This window comes from Lissotriton helveticus, chromosome 1_1 (assembly GCF_964261635.1).
Source record: "Lissotriton helveticus chromosome 1_1, aLisHel1.1, whole genome shotgun sequence".
NCBI classification, from domain to species: domain Eukaryota; kingdom Metazoa; phylum Chordata; class Amphibia; order Caudata; family Salamandridae; genus Lissotriton; species Lissotriton helveticus.
Genome location: NC_136057.1, coordinates 325,749,949 through 325,771,362, shown reverse-complemented (window position 1 = coordinate 325,771,362; position 21,414 = coordinate 325,749,949). Strand labels below are relative to the sequence as shown.

The 21,414-nt window shown below is 44.6% G+C and overlaps 1 protein-coding gene across 2 annotated transcripts in view; it reads right to left on the bottom strand.

The window, feature by feature from the left end:
* The window catches only part of DENND11 (DENN domain containing 11), a 219,471-nt gene that overhangs the window by 43,776 nt on the left and 154,281 nt on the right, over positions 1–21,414 (bottom strand). For both annotated transcript variants that reach the window (XR_013605497.1, XM_078671839.1), the window contains exons 6-7: positions 672–803; positions 197–347 (exon numbers count right to left, since the gene is read on the bottom strand). Coding sequence is in view for 1 of the 2 variants with exons in the window: in XM_078671839.1 (XP_078527965.1) it covers positions 197–347; positions 672–803 (283 nt within the window). In the remaining variant the exon portion in view is untranslated. The remainder of the gene's footprint in view (positions 1–196; positions 348–671; positions 804–21,414) is intronic.

Sequence of the window (21,414 nt, the reverse complement as noted above, 5' to 3'; positions counted from 1 at the left end):
CTCAACTGTCCGTTTTGTGTGAAGCCCTCGTCTGACCTGGACAATACAATATCCCTAATAAAATAAACAAAAGTTTTACCATCATATATGAAGCTGGCAAAAAGGTTGCAAGAAAAACTCTACCATCATTTTTATTTTTTACACAGCCCTACATCTCGGTTACTTTTTCCTCAGTCAGTTGCCCAAGCTCACTTACCTTTGGTCATTGAGCCGCCTGAACTTCTCCTTGTCTGCACTGTTGACTTTCAAGAGTGGCTGCAGGTGTTCATGGTGGGTTTTCACATTCTGGTTATCCACATACACATCATATAGATCCTGTTTCTCTTCAAAGATTCTCTCAGTTGTACCTATAGGGGGGTCAGGTACTGAGGTCAGAAAAGGCTTACTGCCCTAGATGTGTCAACCTACCCAGCAGTGAAGATGTGGCAGCAGGCATGGAAAGAGCAGTGACTTTAGCATGTAACTGAATTAGCATTGTTAGCTGCTGGTGCAACCAATCAAAAAGATTCATTTACAAAGATCAGAAACCAAGGAATAGAAATAACTTACTACTGAAATAGATGTACTTGAGATTATTGAAGGTTGGTGAATTGGGTTATAAGGTGTCTTCATGTGTGCCAAATCCATGCCACTGGATAGGTAAAGGAAGGTAAATGGAAGCAGATACTTACATGCCACATAGGAGACTTCTGTGTCTAAGGTCTCGATATCTGCAACGTTGACGTAGAAAAAAGGTTTTGATTCAGGAACGGTCCCTCCAATGCCAGGCAGTGAAACATTGGCTAAACAGCAACAGCAGTATACTGATAAATTAAAGACAAAGAGGATTTAGGTGGGATATAAGGTTGAATGGAATAAGAATAAAGACAAAATACGGTTCTAGCGGTCAAGTTAACACAAAATGTATTAGAGCAAACTGGGCAAAAGACCGGCATTAAAGCAACCATCTTATTCATAAAATTACAAATTTTTCTGTTAGCATGTAGACCCCTGTACAATAGCAAGTATATTATAGAATCCTGTAATGCGGAGTGAGGACCATGAACTGGAGTTAGTGACAGCCATGTTTCCATCCCCAAATGCCAAAACAATAATGTAGTGCCAAATTTCAAAGCAGCATTAGGGATCTGTAAGTGGTAGTCCTACCTAGATTGTATCCGCAAAAGTGAAGACTTGGGGACAAACACACAATGGAGAAAAACAATGCGGCATTGTTGCTTCATGTGAAAAGGAAGAGATGAATGTGCAGGAATAGTGTTATCTGCGCCACAAATATTACAATTAAGTTATCTATGCAGGTGATTATCCTATCTAAATGGGAGATTTAACCCACCACAACAGTTACTGTTTTAATGCACCTCTTTAAAAAGTTGTTTTTGAATGACAACTGTCAGTTCTTATGGTTCCTGCGCATGCTTATGGTTCCTGCACTTGCTTCTAGTTCCTGCGCTTGCTGGTAGCCACCATGCTGGAATTGCATTCCTTTCCATAAGATGAACGAGGTCAAGTGAAGCAACAAATACAGTTCAAAACTGAATATGGGATGGCTTGCCGGAATTGGGAATAGGAAGAAACAAATGTAGTAAGAATTGAATAGTCACGTGTGGACCGAGAATCACTTGATTGGCGATCAGCTATACCCATTTGCCACTTGAGCTTTAATTATATAGAGTCCACATATGGACCATACCGGACCTTACGCACTCTCTTAACCTTACCCCTTTTCTTAAAAAGACCAAAACAAGCTTACCCGCCATGGCAAAACCTCCTGTCTTCCACAGGTCATTAGAGGGATATTCCTAGTGTGGAGGACATCCACCCATTTCACTGGCTGAAATGTCTGACTCAACAAACCCCTCTTTGGAGGAGACGTTGGCTGAAGCACAAACGTGGCAGGAAGGCTTTCACTTTTAGTACTTAATTGGAATCACAATACTGGGTGGTGTTGCACGGTTTTTCCATCTACTGCTTTACTGACCTCCAAACTCAAGATACACTTTCTCACACTCCATAATATAAAAAATACCTGCAGCTGCACCATGCACTTGGTCACTACAGCGCCCATCTACAGGACTTGCCAGATTTCAGCCCCTTGAAGGCGTGACTGTTGATGGGCAGACTGGGACGAGGAAGTATTTCCAAGCTATAACTGGCCCCTGTTTGCAATCCCCCGGAGGCCATGGCCTAGCTCAGACTGAGATGGGAGGGGTGTGTGGGTGAGCTGGAAAAGGTGTATGGGGCGATGCCTGCAGGACTTCTCAGGAACTTGAGATATCTGCGAGACTCAAATTAATCCAAATACACCACTTACACCTGACCTACATAACACCCCAACGATTAGCATGCAGGTATTCTCTCTGAACCCACTCGGAGCAATCCCTGAAGCAAGTTTTTTCCATATGGTCTGGCAAAGTTCTGACATTGTTCAGTATTGGACACGCATAGGCACAGCCCTCTCTAGGATTCTAATTAGCTCAGTCACGCTGACCCCGGAAGATGGCCCTCCTGGGTATTAGGGATGGATCTGGGAGGGCACAGGGTGAAAAAATGTTGGCGGGTCGGATAGCCAAGCGAAACATTGCACACTCCTGGAAATCGCCATGACTGCCTAGCATGAAACTATGGCGATCTGGCATGGGCTGGTGTGCCAATCAAGATGAACCGATCTATTACGCTGAGGGATGTCCTCAGAAATTCAACAAAAGTTGGGGCAACTAGTAGGAGTATTAATGCCCGACTAATAAAATGGGAACTGCACCTGGAAATGTTGTCCCACCTAGGTAATATACTGAAATGGGGGCTGGAGAAGAGGGTTAGATCGGAACACAATGTTTATTTTGATTTTGTTACTATATTTAATAAACTTAAATTATTATTATTTTTTTTAAAACAATAAAGGTGAATAGTCACACTAAATACTTGTAAACCAAGTACACCATTGTGCTTATCTTATTTAAATTCATAATATGCCTGGGTGGGTAGTATCTTGACACAATCCAAACCTCTTACTTCAGAGAAAGCCTGCCTATGTGAAGACAACTTTCCGATTTGAATTGCTTAAATCTAATTAGAATCATATTTTGACAGTAGAAACCTTTCTCTGAAAAACTTATCATAAATAATTCTGAGATGGCTTTTTAGGTTGAAGCCTACCAGACAACACTACTGTTTAGTTTGCTAAAGACATCTTATCTTGGAAACATACTGAGAGCTGACCTAGGAATGCATTCCGCCCACTGGTTACCATTGGCTTTGTACCTCACGCTTGCTTGCCTTCTATTTGCTGGCTCTACTTGATTTAGGCTGTCTAGCTTGAATTTGTCCTTCACATGGAGCATGCCCAGTTTACTGTATTCTTCCACAGTGCTCACTTTCTGTTAACAGGCCTTCACAGACAGAGGTCAAATGTCTCGGTCTTCTGCAGGAGCTTGGTGTTTACTTTTCTTTTTTTGACTTCAAAGTGAGATGATTTATCTGACAATCTAGAAGTATGAAGGGGGTGGCTTTTTCCCTTTAAATCTTTGTAAGGTTTTATTGTCTTTTTCATTTGCTCTCCCTGCCTCTGTTGCAGCTTCTGGGTTCCGCTAGCATGACACCTTTGGAATAATCCGGAATTAGGAAAGCATAGAGGAAACACATTTTATTGTAATTCTGAAGCGTGCTGGAAACCAATATATGAATACGATAAAAATAAAATCAATATACTAGGTGATAACATTTCCACACATTGTTGTTTGTGCGCCGTATAGCTTTATCAGTAAAACTATATGTATGTCTTTACAATTAAATGGTCATTTCAATTGAAAATGTGATGTCTGTAATGGCAGTGCACTATCCCACCATGCATACTCCAATGTATGCCACTCCCTCTACAACACTCTATATGCACCACCATGACACTCCACTTTACAACACTCTTCACCACTTCACTCTAGGCCAATCTACTCCTCTCTACAATACTGCACTCTATGAAACCCTATGCCACTCGGCTCTATGCCATTCCACTCCTACACTTTGCTCTACGTCACTACACTCTAAGCGGTCTATGACACTTTACGCTACTATTCGGCGCTCCACTCAACACCACTTTACTCCACTTCAAGCTACGCCACTCTATGCCCTTTCACTCTACAAGACTCTACGCCAATCAATGCCACTTAACTCTAAGCCACTCTATTCCACAACTCTCTATGCAACTTCACAACACTTTTCTCCACTATACGCCCCTCTGATACTTTTCACTGCTCAGTACTACATTCACACCATTCGACAACACTTTACTCCACTTTAATCCCCTTCACTCTACTCCACCCTGTGCCACTATATGCCACCTAACTCTATGCCACTCCATTCCACCACTCTACAACACTTTACTCCACTCTATGCCTCTCCACTCAGACACCTTACTCCGCTTTACGGTACTCCACTCTATTCCTAAGACACTTTACATCACTCTACGCCCCTCCACTCTACAAGACGTCACTCCACCCTGCAGCATTCTAGGCCACTTAACCCTAGGCCACTCTATTCTACAGTCCACTCCATGACACTTTACTTTACTTCATCTGACTCCACAATACTTTACGACACTCCACGCCACTTTACTCCTCTCTATGACACTGCATGCCACTCCACTCTACTACTGCATGCTCTCCACTCTACACCACTTTATTCCCTTTTCCACTCCTCTCTACTCTACGATATTCCACTCCAGGCCACTCTACTCTATGCCACTCCATGACACTCTACCCCCCGCACTCTACAACACTCTACTCCACTCTTTGCTACTCCAATCTGATCCATGCAACTCTCTCTACTCTATTCCAGACCACTCCATGACACACTACTCCACTCTACTGCACTCTATGCCCCTCCACTCTACATCATTCCACTCAATCACACTGGATGACACCCCACTCCACTCCACAATACTCCACTCTACGACATTTCAACCCTAGACAACATTCCTCTGCATACCACTCTCCTCTATGCCACTAAAATAATGCCATGATGAACAGTAGCTACACTGGTGTACAATATGGCTAAAAACATTGGCAAAGCCAATCGCTCTTGCATAGGCGAGAGCTATTGGCTTTGCCAAAGCTTGTTTAAGGAACCCATGAAGTCCACTGTCTCGGCAGTATCAGATATGCAGTTCATTGTATTGCAGCAGGGACCCTTAATCTATAGTGCACAACCATGCCTTGCTACAATTCACACTGCTCTATCTATTCTGTGGCAATGGGGAGCTCAAGGAAGCTAGCTTTAAAATGGAAGTGCTATTTGTTCCGGAGAGTTCTGTCAATGTACATTTGGAATCAAACTAGAATTTTTGTATCCAAAGAACCTATAGTGCCACTATTTGATCATAATTTGATTTACTAAATATAGACATGCATACTTCTAGGAAAAATTTAATAAAAAAATGAAAATATTACCAAATTTAATAGGTACTGGCATCCCATACAAAGGCAGACATATGCTAGTATTTAGAAAAATTAAAGATCCTATGATGTGAGTAAATCTGCTTTGCTTGTACAGCAACCTTTGTCCTATTCCACTCAACTCAATGAAAGCAGATTTGCTAGCACAAAATAGTTGACTATTGACAACATTTCAAGAGCTATGCATTAAGCAAAACGTTTAAAACGTTTTGAAATGGCAGCTTAGGTGCATGAATCCCAATACCCGACCGTTTTCTTTTAAGGGTGCATGTTTGGAAAGATACACGTTCTGCTTCTGACATGATATTGCAAGAGGTTTAGTTTATTGTTTAACGTAGCATTCAACACAACTGGATGGATGCTACATAATGTTTTCAAATAGGAAGAAGCTATACATCACCGAAGCCGGGCAAGAAGGCATTCTGTTGATGTTTAGCTCAGTGCCTTGGATTTGACAGACCTACAACTATTTAGATCTTTAGTATCCTCTATAAGATCAGGCACCCCTTTGGATCCTCTACTCTCAAGCTAAGTTAAATATCTTTAACACTGAGATTCTGAGTTTGATCTTAGGACTTGGTAATTCATCGCTAGAGGAGGGCTACATCCCTAAGGTGTGGAAACGTGCTTCGGTGCTGCCCCTTCTGAAAAGGAAAATGCTACTTACCAGTATGCATCTGTTCTTGGCATGTAGAGCTGCAGAGTTGTACACTTAGCATTAGATCTCCACCTGGTGTTTGGCTCGGATGATTGCAGGTTGTTGTTGTCTTGGAAGACGTCTTTGTAGTCACAAGATAGGTGACTCCTCCCTTGGACAATACTGCGCATGGGCATCGGCTCCATCCTTAGATTGTTTTTCGCCATGATGGGAAATGATGGAGTTAGTATAAGTAAAGAAAAAAGGATGTCCATGCGTGTGTATCTAAGTAAGATGATAACTGGAACGGATACAAGTCCCGGGGAGGCGGGAGGGCGTGTACAACTCTGCAGTTCTACATGCCAACAGATGCATACTGGTAAGTAGCATTTTCCGTTTGAGGCATATGAGCTGCAGATTGTACACTTAATATTGATTGTACAGCAGTGTCTCCCCTAGCGGTGGTCGCTTGTATCTGTTGCAGAGGTTTGAAAGAGTTTTAAGAACAGCCTGGCCTATTGCAGCCTGCTGCTTGGCTTGCACATCAACACAATAGTGTTTAGTGAAGGTGTGTGGTGTAGACCATGTTGCTGCCTTGCATATGTCCTCTAGGGGTATGTTTCCTAAGAAAGCCATAGAGGCTCCTAGCTTGCGAGTGGAGTGCGCTCTAGGAGGAACTGTTAATGTACGTTTAGCCTTTAGATAGCATATCTGTATACACTTTACAATCCACCTTGCGATCCCATCTTTAGAGATGGGGTTGCCTTTGGGTGGAGAAGAGAAAGATACAAACAGTTGTTTTGTTTTTCTAAAAGATTTAGTTATATCTATATAGTATAGAAGAGCTCTTCTAACATCTAGAGTGTGTAAAGGCCTTTCCGCTACAGAGTCTGGGTTTTGGAAAAACACAGGTAACTCTACGGATTGATTTAAGTGAAAAGGAGTGATGACCTTTGGAAGAAATTTTGGATTAGATCTAAGAACCACTTTGTTAGGATGTATTTGAAAAAATGGTTCTTGTATAGTGTAAGCTTGTATCTCACTTACTCTTCTAAGAGAGGTAATAGCAACAAGGAAAGCTGTTTTCCATTTTAGGAATTGCAGTTCACATTTATGTAGAGGCTCGAAAGGGGGTCCCATGAGTCTTGTAAGGACAATGTTCAGGTTCCACACAGGAGAAGGTGGCAACCTGGGTGGGATTATTCTTTTTAATCCTTCCATGAATGCTTTGATTGCAGGCACTCTGAAGAGAGACAGATGGTGTCTGTTTTGTAAATACGCTGCAATTGCTGCAAGGTGCAGGCGTATGGAAGAGTATGCTAAATTAGACCTTTGTAGATGTAAAAGGTAACAAACGATATTCTGGATGGAAGCATCCAGGGGATCAATTTGATTATTTCTGCAATATATTGGGAATCTTTTCCATTTAGCGGCATAACACGCTCTGGTAGTGGGTTTCCTAGCCTCTTTAATGATGTTCTTGTAGGTTTAGATAACCAAACTCTAATACTTCAGGAGCCAGATCGCTAAATTCAGTTGTTTAGGGTCTGGGTGTCTGATTTCTCCATGGTTCTGTGTTTAACAGGGAGGGTGTGAGCTGTAACTTTTGATGTGGAACCGGAGAGAGATCCAGCAGTGTGGTGAACCACGGTTGGCGTGCCCATGTGGGAGCTACCAGGATCAGTTTGAGAGACTGTTGTCTGAGCTTGCACACTACTAATGGAATCAGTGGGAGAGGCGGAAAAGCGTATGCAAATCTGCCTGACCAGTTCATACATATCGCATTGCCCTTGGGCAATGGGTGTGGAAACCTGTCGGCGAAGGTTGGGCATTTTGCATTTTCGTGGGTGGCAAACAGATCTATGTGTGGATGACCCCACCTCTGGAAGAATGGCTGAAGAACTTGTGAATGTAGTTCCCATTCGTGAATCAGTTGTGACTGCCGACTTAACAGATCTGCTATCTGATTGTGAACTCCTGGAAGGTGTTCTGCCAACAGATGTATATTTTGAGGAATGGCCCCTCTCCAAATGTTCTGTGCAAGCTGGGACAGTTGCAGAGAGTGTGTCCCCCCCTGTTTTTGTATATAGTACATGGCTGTCATATTGTCCGTCCGGATTAAGACAGCTTTGTTTTGTACTTGTAGTTGAAAAGTTTTGAGTGCTAAGAATATGGCTAGCAGCTCTAGATGGTTGATATGGAACAGTTTTTATTGATTCTTCTATTGACCTTGAGTTGTATGATGCAAGAGATGGGCTCCCCATCCTGTGAGAGATGCGTCTGTTGTGAGCACTAACTGTGGAACAGGTTCGAGGAACGGCCGCCCCTTTGTCAAGTTTTTGGTGTTCCACCATTGCAGAGAGCGATGCGTGCGGCTGTCCACCAACACCAGGTCTGTTAGTTGACCTTGAGCCTGGTTCCACTGTTGTGCTAGGCACTCTTGTAACAGGCGCATTTGCAATGTTGCGTGTGGTACTATGAGGATGCAAGATGCCATCATGCCTATTAGTCTCATGAACACTCTGGCTTGCAGAGATTGTTGTTGTTGAAAGACTGTGACTAAGGCTTGAATGCTCTGTATCCTTGCTGGACTAGGATACGCTAGAGCTGTAGATGTGTCTATTGTAGCCCCTAGATACTGGTGTACATGAGAAGGCTGCAGGTGCGACTTGGTGTAGTTGATCGTGAACCCCAAGTTGTGCAACGTTTGAATTGTTTGATGTGTTTGTTGGACACATTGATTGAATGACTTGGCTTTTATGAGCCAATCGTCTAGATAAGGGAAGACATGTATCTGCTGCCTTCTGAGATGTGCTGCTATTACTGCTAAGCACTTTGTGAACACGTGTGGTGCTGTTGTTACCCCAAATGGAAGGACTTTGAATTGATAGTGTTGACCTTGTATTACAAACCTTAGGTACTTCCTATGAGCAGGGTGTATAGAAATGTGAAAGTAGGCGTCCTTTAGGTCTAGTGTTGAAAGAAAATCGTCTTGTTGCGGTAGTGAGAGCACTTGTTGCATAGTGATCATACGAAAATGATCTGATTGTATGTACTGATTGAGGGGCCTGAGGTTGAGAATTGGTCTTAGTGTCCCGTCCTTTTTGGGAATTAGAAAATACAGCGAGTAAACCCCTGTTCCCTGTTCTTCTAAAGGAACTAATTGAATGGCATCCTTTTGTAAAAGTGACAGAACTTCTTGTTGGAGCAGTGTCAGGTGGTCTGTAGACATTGGTCGCTGCCTGGGAGGTATGTGTGGAGGGGTTGCTGTCAGTTCTAGGCAGTAGCCATGTTGGATAATCTGTCTCACCCACTTGTCTGTTGTAATGGAGTTCCAGACAGGCAGGAACTGTGTTAATCTGCCCCCTACAGAAGTGGAATGCTGTTGGGGGAGCAGAGGGAAGTCACTGTCTTGTGGCAGAAGAGGATCGAGCTTTATATTGATCTGGTAGGTGCTCAAGTAGTTTTTCTAATTGATCATAATGAGCCCCATCATAACAGGAGAGGAGGGCTTGAGTATTAGCTATACGCCATATGTTAGTGGCTTGTGCAGCTATTCTTTTACCTGACGCATCAATTACTTTGGATTCTTTGTCAGGTGGGGGTGCTTTGCCAGAAGTTTGAGAATTTGCCCTTTTCCTAGAAATTGGACACAACTAAAGAATCTAATGGTAGGTGTCCTTTAATGTAGACTGGGTCTGTGGGTGCAGGCTTATATTTTTTCTCAATTCTGGGGTTCAAACTTCTAGTGCGTACAGGGTCTTTAAATACCTCTGGAGCATGTTTGATGACCCCTTTAATCATGGGAAGCATTTGAACAGACCGTTGAGACGGTTCAAGGGTATCGAAGAGAAAATCCACTTCTGCCTCATCAGAATGCATAGTGACTTTATGGTAAGTAGCAGCTCTGTTTAACAAATGACCAAAACCAATGTTATCCTCTGGAGGGGAAGGTTTTGAAGGGTATAACTGCGGGTCAGGAATATCAGGCGCATTTTGTGGGTTTGGCAAGTCCCATATAACAGTAACAACAAATTGAGAGAGAGGGTCTTGCAAAAGACACTCTTGGTCCCCCCTGATCAATCTTATTAAACAACAGAAGAGGGTCGTAAAAGGAAAAGGAAAATTATTGTGTGCACAGAACACAGAGAAGACAAAATCAACCTAAATGAGTCACATTGGAGACCCGTAGGGATTTTTCAGGAAGCCCTCACTCATCACCCTGGGTGATGACATCCTTCATCATCGGGCCCACCAGGAGAACTGAATGCCTCCCTGGTGTGCTGCAACGCCAGATTACTGCGGAGCTGGTTTTTGTGGCAAGAGTGTCAAAAAGAAGTGTGATTTAAAAATGTCAAAGGCTGTTCCATACAAAACAATTTTTTATTCAATGGTCAGTCCGACATGGATAAAATGTATGTGTGGGAACTCTACCAAATAATGGTTTGGTTGTTTCCACTTAAAGTGGGGTCGACATGTTTCTGCCCTTCTATGTGTCGTTTACTGGGCTTTCATCAGGACCGTAAGTTGTGTACATCGGCGGTGTGGGCATGCTAAGGCCCACCCTAACCAGAGGACGTGAAAGTTAAAATCAGAAGTGAAAAATTTGGGTGCAAAAAACAAACCATCAAGTTGTGAGATTCCCTCACTTTCGAGGTACCTGTATAGTTTGTAATTAAAAAGATCCACACCCCATAGGTCTCGGGAGGGGGTGGAGGCGACAATGGCACACCGCCCGCTACGCCTGGCACCCGCTCAGCACCAAGCGTCTCCTACCACCGGACCTCGTGGGTCTCGTACGAAGACATCGAAGACATCTTCCAAGACAACAACAACCTGCAGTCATCCGAGCCCAACACCAGGTGGCGATCTAATGCTAAGTGTACAATCTGCAGTTCATATGCCTCGAACATCTGCATTCCTGCAACCTGTCCAATACTGGCAAATCTCCAGGCTCCTCATCATGGTCAAAATTATGAAAAAGCATGTCAACAGACAATTCTCTTTTTTGGAGACTCATAACCTGCTCCACCCCTCATAGCCAGGGTGTAGAGGGTGTACCGAATCTGCCCTCCTAGGAGTCGCAGAAGATCTTAGATGGGTCCTGGATGAAGGTGTGATGGCAGCGTGATTCTATTAGATCCGAGCGCTGCTTTCAATACCCCGTCACATGCAACGCTGTTGGAAAGACTGGCCAATCTGGGCGGACAAGGTACAGCCCTCTCATGGATGGCGTTCTTTTGAGTGATCGAACATTCCAGGTTCTCCGTGAATGCCACCTCTGCCGTTTTGCCCTCACCTAAAGGGTTCCTCAGGGCTCAGCCTTAAGTCTGACCTTATTTGATATCTATGACCACCCACTGCCGGATATGGTTGAAATTTTGACCTGACTATTTTTGTACACGGACATACAAATTATTTTTCTTTGTCATCAGCTCAGGATTTTAATTCCGAGGCCCTAAACCTCTTGCTGAACCACATCACCATATGGATGAACAACTCATTGAAATGTTATGGCAAAAAAAAAACCCAGAGGTTTTGGTGTTAGAAAAGAATCTGTTCCTATGGGGTCCCCAGCTTTGGCTTGAAACCTGGGTGCTCTCCCTGCCCCTGCCCAAAAGGTGAAGAATATTAGCTTCATTTTGGACGACAAGCTGTCTATGAAGCCACAGGTTGTGAAATTGTTGACTACCTGGTTTGCTGTGCTGAAGTGGTTGGACAAATCCTCTGGTTTCTTCCCTTTCCAGTCCAAAGGACAATTGTTCAGGCCCTCAACCTCTCTAGATTAGACTATGCCAATGTACTTTATTTAGGAATGGACAAAGCTTTTGTGAGAAGGTTGTAAGAGGTCCAAAACTCGGCAGCCAGGCTGCTTTATAGGCCCCCCACAAGTGCATCATCCTCCTCTCTGTTGAGTGAGCTACACTGATTGAGGTTTAAGAAAAGGATTCAATTCAATGCTCTGTGCACAGAGCCAGATCAGGAGCTGGCCCTGGACATCTTCATGGTATGATGGGACTCCACCAACTGGCTCACACCCTGTGATCTCTCACTATGCTCGGTTTCGAGAATAATAGAGACCCACATGGGAGTGTGTGGGGGCTGGCTCTTTTGCCTTTATGGGCCCCAAGCTTTGGAATGAATTGCTGCTTACCTTGTAAAGGTGTGCTTCAATGTCCGCTTTTTAGAAATGGCGGAAGACCAGGTTGTTCTAGATACATACCCTGGCTGAACTCTATCTGGCTTCAATTAATCAATCAGGGTTTTTTACAGTGCAAGGCACGTGTGGTGCTGCTGGTCCATCTCAGTGCTGGAGTTCAATCGAAGAACCAGGTCTTGAGATCCTGTCTGAATTGGGTCAGCGACGGGGATTGCCAGAGGTGCAGATCTTTGCGGCGAGAAGGACCTTCCTCCACTTTTGGTCTTGTGGATTCGTGGGACTGTGGCCAGGGCTTTAAGCACCGGGAAACCCTGTGTGGGTAGCTGTTGTGCTAAAAAAGCTTAAATAGTAGTAAGCTGCCTCTAAAGCAGAGCTTCCCGGCTTTTGCTGCCTTCAAAGCCAAGGTATTGTGTGTCACTATCGACCAAGATTGCTCCCTAAATGCACATATCAATGCAGTAGTCTCATCGTGCTTTCTGACATTGCAAAATATAACAAAGATATTTCCGTTTCTGATGATAGCTATAATGACATAGGCCTAATTTTGTCCCACCGCTTCTCCCTGAGACGTTGCACCTATCTGCTCATTTATAGTTGCAGTGCAGATAGACTGTGGATGACTTGCAAGCTTTGTAAATTCGATCAAATCTCGGGCCTTATTTTAGAGGCACGGTGAAGCCTGCACTGGCTTCTAAGAGAGCTAAGAGTATAATTGTATGTCTTTTACCTGGATCATAATATCTTTATGGCCTAGATGGATCAGAATTAAAGACCACACTCATGGTATAAATGACCAGCCACTAGTTCAGCATGCTGCATCTTCTTCTGTTTCGCATACCCTAATGAATAAAGCTCACTCCGTCAGACACTCCTTTCGGTACATTACGCTTAAACTCTCTCCTACGCGGGATCAGGAAAATGGATAATCATTCTGCTTTCAAATGTTTTCTGAAATTATTATTTTGATATTGGTTTTGTGTATGTTCATCCTCTGCTGTGGAGGTTACTGTCGCCTTTTCTGTTTTTAGCCGCAAGAAACCCATGAGGTGTTAATGGTTTTATGAATAAAATAGAAAGTATAATAATACCTGATAATTTTGGAACACTGCTCAAAGGCAAGTCTTTACAAAGAAGGCAATATCTACGAGAACCAGCAAATAAAACTAATCAAACACGCCCTCAATAACACCCACTACTTCAACCAAGACTTACCAAAACCGAATAAACCACCCGATAAAGGAGAGATAATCTATTTACTCCTAGACACCATTTTGTCCATTGTGGTCCCCACAGAGTATAATGAAGTAAAAAGAATCTACATCCCCATGCTAGTGGTGAAATGCCTTGTGCCTTACCCATTTCTGGAACACACAATGCAAAAAATGGGACACAAACTCCACATTTAGTATACCTAGTCCCATTTGAACTTCTCTATCAACCGATCATCTTTTGAGGACCTTCCCTCACCGAATCATGCTCGAGACAGAAAAAGTTCCTAAACCCCATACTCTAAAATCCATCTTAAAGTAAAGGTGATGTTATTCTCACCCCATTCTGCCCTTCATGCTCTCCCTTCCTCTCCTCCTTTGTACAGAAATAAGATTACTTTTATCGGTCACATCACAAGAACACAACAATGACCTCGTCCCTCCACAATAATAAAAACTAAAATAAATTAACATTTTCAACTATGGATTAAGTCTGTGTCAGTATGTTGCTAAAACTAAAGAACTCGGTTACATTTTTTAGATACCTGTGCATTATTCTTGTGATTAATATATTGGATTAGCTCTTGGGATTTGTTCTTGAAAATTAATTTGAATGCATGCTTTCATATATTAAGATCCTTATAATGTGGTCGGTGTAGTATTTTTTTTTTTAAATATATTTTTATTGCAGAATCAGGAATAAACATATCCAACAGGCCAACCCATACACCAACGGCATACAGTGCGATAGTAATGCCAATCAGCCCACATCCCGGAGGCTGGGCGGCGCTTCAATGAGTCGGTTTACTGGAGGTACCTCGGTGTGCGCCCTATTCGGGACATAGGTCAAGTATGACACTTCGTTTCTGCTTTTACCCCAAAACAAACATCCCACCCTCACCATCTAATCCTAGGCCACTCCAATGTCATGTCACTAAATCATCACGATTACCTCCCTGGGCCATCCGGTTCTGGGAGGTTGCCGCTGGCCGGCAAACCACCCCCTCCTACGACTCCCTCCCACTACCCACCACCCAACTGCTGCTGATGCGGGTTCCACCATCCTCCTCCCGCTCTAGGGTGACAACTATCAGGAAGTTCCGACAAACATGTAGCCACACGGAACTCCTTCTTATAACTGCTCTGTCTCCTCGCCTTCCATCAGGTGGTCCCTCAGCGCCTGTACTACCAGTTCCCAGGACCGTGCAAGTTCTAAACTCTTCTCGTTACCAGTTCTAGTCGCCTGGCGCATCCGTAACACACTCTCACATCCCGACCACTTCACCAATTCATTCCTCCACCTCCGCACGGACGGCCCCTCTTTAGACTTCCAATGCCAAGTGATCTCACGCTGCGCCAGTATCAGGCCCAACCCAATGAATTTGCTCGTTACCTTGGTCTTTTTGGTGTGCGGGAACCAAAGAAGCAGGCATGCGGCCATGTCAAAGTCTACTTCCCGATCCGTGACCGCATTTAAGAGGTCCCCTACCTCAGACCAGTAGTCCCCCAACTTCGGGCAACCCCACAGCATGTGGTCAAAATCCACCTCAGGGTCTAGACAACGTGGGCACATGGCATCAAGCACCTGGAAGTGTCGACGTAACCTCTCCGGTGTCAAATATGCCCTATGGATCACGAAAAAATGCACCTGTTGGAATCTCGCATTCCTCGTCCCTTTCCAGGTCCTATGTAACACCTGACCCCATACGGAGTCCGGGATTGGTTTACCGACGCTGGACTCCCAACACGACTTCAACTCAGCTAACGGGTCTAGACCTTCATTCAACATCCTATTGTGGAGGCAGGTCACCGCCTTGACAGTGCCCGCTGCCATCACCACATACTGGCACGCCATCGTCACCTCCGGTTCAGCCAATCCGCCCCCCCCAATGCCTCTGTATCGCCGCGACAACCGCCGCATGCAGCAGGAAGGTGCCACTCGGCAGGCCGAATTGCTCTTGCAAAGTCTGGAACGGGGCCAGTGTCCCGTCCACATAGAGGTCGCCTACCATCTGCAAACCCAGGTCCTCCCACTCCAATAATTGGGACCAGTCACCTCCGTGCGGTAAGGCAGTGAGCATCCCCAGCGGAATCTCCGGTGCGTATGGCCGGCGCTTCCCAGCCCTCTTCAGGGTTCTGTTCCAACACAATCTTAGTGTCCTTTCCTCCATCGTGAGGTCCCTACCAGCCAGTTTCTGTTGCATCACGACAGACGACAAGACATGCCTCTGAATGCCGGCCCCCCGGCCGTCTTCAGGCCCCCTGAATTCTCTGGCCACGTGCTGCGTCAGGACCTGGAGCTGCGCTGCCTGATAGTATAACTCATAGTCGGGGACTGCCATCCCTCCCTCGCATTTGGGTCTCATCAAGGTGGCCAACGCCACTCGTCGGCGACCGTGGCCCCAGAGAAAGCCAGTCACCAACGTCTTCAGCTCTCTAAATATACCCTTGGTCGGTGTAGTATGACCCTGTTTAAGCATGTGTTGGAATTAGAAGTTAAAAGGTATTTAACGTATCCAGTAATTATCAAATGCGTTAAATATCTCAATCCTTGTAAAATTTCAGCAGGTCAAAACTGTCAAAATTTACCAGGAGAAAGCACACTGTATTTACTGCATTATGCCGATTTTGATGTACTAAACGCCAAAATCAGCTTGTTATTTTCCATTAACTCATAATAGGTACTACTTAACGCACCTAATATAAAAGGTACCCTGTGGTGTCATTATTTCACAGGTGCGCTAACTAGCACCTATACTCGTAATCCGGACCTATGGTTCTTAAATTCATTACCCTAATCTAGACAACACAGCCTTTAACCATTTGCTTTTCTACATATATCAACCAGAGTCCTTTCTGACATAATTAACAGTTTCCCGTAGAGTTATAGAGCAAAACGCATACTTTCATGAGCGCAGTGTCACATTTTACTCTGCTTGTAATGAAAGTAAGGATCTTTTTCCTGGCAGAACAAAAACACGGAACACTTAAAAGGTATTGGTTATTCAGAAAGTACTGGCTCACACCTTCGGTATTTACTGTGTATGAGCTTTTCGAACATAACATTGACAGAACATGTAGCTAGTAAGTCTGAGGAGAACAGGTACTGTGACTCATTGGCAGAACATCATTTATAAAACCATAATTTATTTTTTATTTTTATTAATTAGATGGTGGATATTGTTTTGCTCAAGCTTATTTAAAATTCTCTTAAATATTAATTGTGGCTCTTCAGGTGACCTGTCTGGTTAATGTGTTAAATAAAACTGTCATCCCAGCTTTAAAAACATCTAGTTGTGTTAACAGCGCTTTATCACTTAAGTCGCAAAGCACTGCAATAGAGGGTTCTTCTTTATTTCCCAGATTCAGTGGTGCTTCTTTTATCAACTTCAGAAGGATGAAGGGATGTACTGCCTTTGTTGAATTTTAACAGGCGAAATTTACGCACCGACATAGGGAAGCATTAAATGCATTAGTTCACCAAGTGAACTAATGGGAATATTGCTCTTACGCAATAATGGGAAACAGACATTCTGACTTCGCAATGCATAAAAATACATTTAAAATACTCACATACTTTTTGTCAAATAAGTCTGAACTGTGTTCTCACCCACATTCACCGATTTTCAATTAATTCCTTCATCTGAGTAATTTCTTTGTCTCAACTATCATCTTTCTAGATTTCCATTTGTGTGAAGCTTGTTGCCAATTGGGCCACTTTCATTCTACGGAAGAATCGTAAAGGGGAAGATGCAGTTGGAAAAAACCCTAAAAATAAGGAATCCCCTGCAACATTTAGCGAGGGGGTCGGGGGCGTAAATAACACTGACCTTACTCCTCTAGACACTTCTTCCAAGAGCTTTTGGGCCCAACACTATAGGCCCTCCTTTACTACCCACAATTCTGGGGCTTACAATGAGCACCGTGGGAGATGGTTAGACGACGCGTAGGAAGGCAACATGGAGGAAGGCAGAGTGAATGGCAACATTCTGTGATTACGTTCCTACCAACGTACAGGTGGGTTAAGGTAAGTGAACGCCATTTTGTGGAGCTCGGACCCTGCTACAATCTGAACTGAAACATACATCCCTGCTATTGAGCCTTAGACTCCGAGAACTGCATATTTATAACACATAATTTATGGGACAGGGCAGGATAACAATTTACAATAGGTGAAATGTGCTTAGGTAATATACTGTGCAATCCGAATTCAGTTATGCACTAAACATGTTTAAGTGTGTTTGAAACAACCATGAATGTCCAAAGGAAATACATGATTAGTTTAAACAGTTTCCTTCTATATTTGTGTTTGTCTGTTCGTTATAAGTTCAAGAGCCTGAAACTTAGCACTGTACTGAATGAGACATGCTTCTCCAGAACCGTAGACTTTATCACACCGTCAGTTATTACAAGAGAAGAGAATGTTAACAACCCTGTGGCTTTCCTGCTACCTGGGAGGTTTATTAGATGTATGCAGGTGTTATTTTTGGATGCAATGTACTGGACAGTGCCAGGAATGTACACTAAACAAAGTTGTATGGTGCTAATCCGAAAACTGCACTTGGTACTAAGACTCTTTACCCATGGTAGTATTCAGGTTCTTGAGATACTATACTCATCCATTCACACCGCAAATGCCTCCAATGTGATCAGAAAACGCGAAGGCGCTGAAAAGATGACGATGCGTCTAACAATGGAACTACGTCCCACGTGAGTCAGTAGTGGGGAACTGTCTCCAACGGCGCTTTCATTTTTTTATGCTTTGCACAGGAACGGATGCAAAACGTACAAACTCGGAAATACCTTCTAACAAAGCAAACCTGTCTGGTTGGGTTTATGGTGAAAACTAGTGTTCAGCATTAAGTGTTAGGTTTGAGAAGGACTGATCATGTAACGTAGTTACTTTTTTTTTTCATTCAAAACAACATTTAATCAATTCAAAAACACAAAGCATGTTTACAATAAAAATGCATACTGCCACATATTTCAAAGATGTGTTCACCTGAAGTGTGAAGGGACAGAGGCCCATTTTGCTCAGTTCTGCTCCAGTCTAAAGTCGATCTTCCAATGTTTTTTTTTAGCAGCATTAAAGTGTAAAGGGAGCTAAACTTGGCAGTTAATTCAGAACACAATGTAACTCAATAAATAGTTACTCAAGAAGCCAAGTTGACAACCAATTAAAGGTTAGCCAACTTTTTTACAAATTCAGAAATAGTTGGACACACACAAATCTTAACATAGGAGTATAAAAATAAATGGGAAACAGAAGAAATCCAAACCTTCTGAAGATATTCACATTGTGTAACATGAAAAAACCAATAAGTTCTACGAAGATTATGCAAGAAATGAGAAAGCAAGAGTCCAAGTTCACTTATTCAGTATGAAGCATTTAGTTCTGTTTCTCCCTACTCTAATTCAAAAGGTGGCATCCCTATATTAGCATATAGACAAGAGGTTTGTAAGAGAAAAAGTGTTAGTGGGCAGAGCCTTCCTAAGAAGTCAGTCAACCATAAGATGAATCTGCACCATGAAGCCTCAAGCAAGAAGGGAGCAAGTAAGCACTCATGTGCTCTCTGTCGAAAAGGCAAGGAGGAATGGGTGGTCTGTGCCTCTCTACAATGCATCATATACGCAAAGTGGTACTCAGCAAATGTCCCATAATGCATTGTTCACACATGCTCTACAGTAGGCTCAACCACAAAGCTTTTCCATTTTTTATTTTTTTTTAAAGACGTTGATTGGTGTTCAATAGAGCAGTACACATAGCGAAGCCTACAACCCCGTGGGCCGGCTGCAACATTACGGTATATCGTGAGAGTAGATAAACACGGAGGAAGGTGTACATTTCCTTCGACTGCAACCTTAGAGAATAAGTCTTTAATTGCATCCTTCGTACCATATGTGCTCATTATTCAGTTATGCCTTCAAATGACGTCTTGTTTTATCATTTTATTATAAGTAAACATTTTAACTCTGCAAACGAATCAGATCTCCTCGGTGTGTCCCAATCTTTGGCTGTGTCGTCGCGTGTCGTTCCGGAATCCACAGTACTGGAACCCAAAAGTTTTACTGACAGACCTTGGGAACGCGACAATGGGATAGGGGTTAGCAATGTATGCGTTCGGTCCGTCTTTGCCGTGGCACGCTCCAGCCGTTCAGAGCGGTAGGGCCCCACAGGCTGTCGATGGAGTGTGTGATGCGTCATACGGAGAAATGTTATAGCCATACTGTGAATTGAGGAGATGCCATTTGCGCCTGGCCCCGTGGCCGGTCATGTGGCCAAGTACGCCCTCCGGGTGTGGCGTTTGAGGAGGAAAGGGCTATATGTGGGGGACAAGAGTCCGAAACAATGAACATGGGGGTGTGTGTGGGAGGGAGGGCGGGGGGAGAGTGTACATGTGGGGGCGACGCCACGAAAAAGGGGGCTGGGAGGTTATCTTAAGATGTCGTGGATTAGTGGTCCTTCGTGTGGGTGTCTGTCCGGGTCCACAGCCAGCGTGTCGAGCGTATGATACAGCCGCTGCTCAGGGCGTCTGGGGGGGGAGGCAGGCTTCCTCCAGGTCGCAAGCGCCATGTCTCCAGCACTCCGAGTAGGCGAGTGACGTGGGGGGGATGCAACCCGCGTCCTAGGCTTCGCCACAGTTACCCCAGCAGTGTTCCCCCATTTGCGGCGATCCCTATGTGAGCCCTCTGGCCGTGCCCTCCCCCTGGAGGGATCTCATGATGTCGTCCCAGAGTTGTGCAATCGGGAATTGCCTTAGGCCCGCTATCTCCTCCCGGTGTAGTGCCGTGCTTTCTGCTCTAGCCCAATTAGTGAAGGACGCATACCAGTATTTGGGGATTGGCGGTTCTTTCCGTTTCCAGTGTTTAGTGAGCAGCCGCTTGGCTGTGATAAGGCCTAGATCCCAGAACCTAGCTTGTGTCTTATTGAGTTTGGTTCTTTTGTATAGGCCAAGAATGCAAGCCTCCCATATGTGTGGTAGCCCCGGACTCGCACTGCGCGTCAGGAGAGACGTCACCTCCCCCCAATATGTGGCTCGAGAGGGGCAGTGCCAGAGCATGTGCAAAATGTCCGCGCCTAGCAGGTCGCATCTGGGACAGGTGGCGGTGTTGATCATGAAGTACCTGTTGGTTCTGTCTGGTGATAAATATGCCTGGTGCAGTATATATAACTGAATGGTCCGGAAGCGGGAGTTTCGAGGGATATTCACAGGGCTAGCTAGAACCAGGTTCCACTCCTTATCCGTCCAATCCCTCCCTCGGTGGGCCGCCCATTTGTCCCGAATCGATTGTGTGGATCTTTGTGTGTGCATGAGGAGGGCCTGCGCCAGCCAGCGGATGATATGGGAGCCGTTGCCCATGACGTGTAGGTATTGCATTAGGTGGTGTATCGGCGGCTCTTCCTGAATATCCCCCCAGGACTCCGTGTATGCCCGCAGTATAGACGCGTGGAGCAGGAATTGCCCCGCTGGTAGACCCGTGCCCTCCGTCAGTTCCTCAAATGGGAGCATGGCTCCATCAGCATAGAGGCCGCCCATAGTCTCCACCCCAGCCGCAGTCCAGCTCTCTAGAATGCGTGGTGTCACTGTTCCGCCCCTCCGGGGGGTGCCCAGCAGGGGGAGTGCAGGGGCATATGGCTTGATTTCCTGGGTCAATTTTAGACTACGGATGAAGCATTTACGGGCCACGGCTACGTGCAGGGGTAGGGGGCGGGGTCCCTTAGTCAGGGGATGGAACAAAGTGCATACTTGCGTGTGGGTCCATTGGTAGGCAGCGGTAGCCGTGTCGTCTAGGTGCGAGCCGCTGAGCCAGTATGCCACCCATTGCAGCTGTGCAGCCAGGTAATACAGCTCCATGTTAGGGACTGCCAGCCCTCCCTCAGCTGTCGGGGAGTAGAGTTTCCAGGTCACGGAATATTCTTGTGGGGACATATAGTGGGATGTTTGCGAAATGATATAGTAGCCT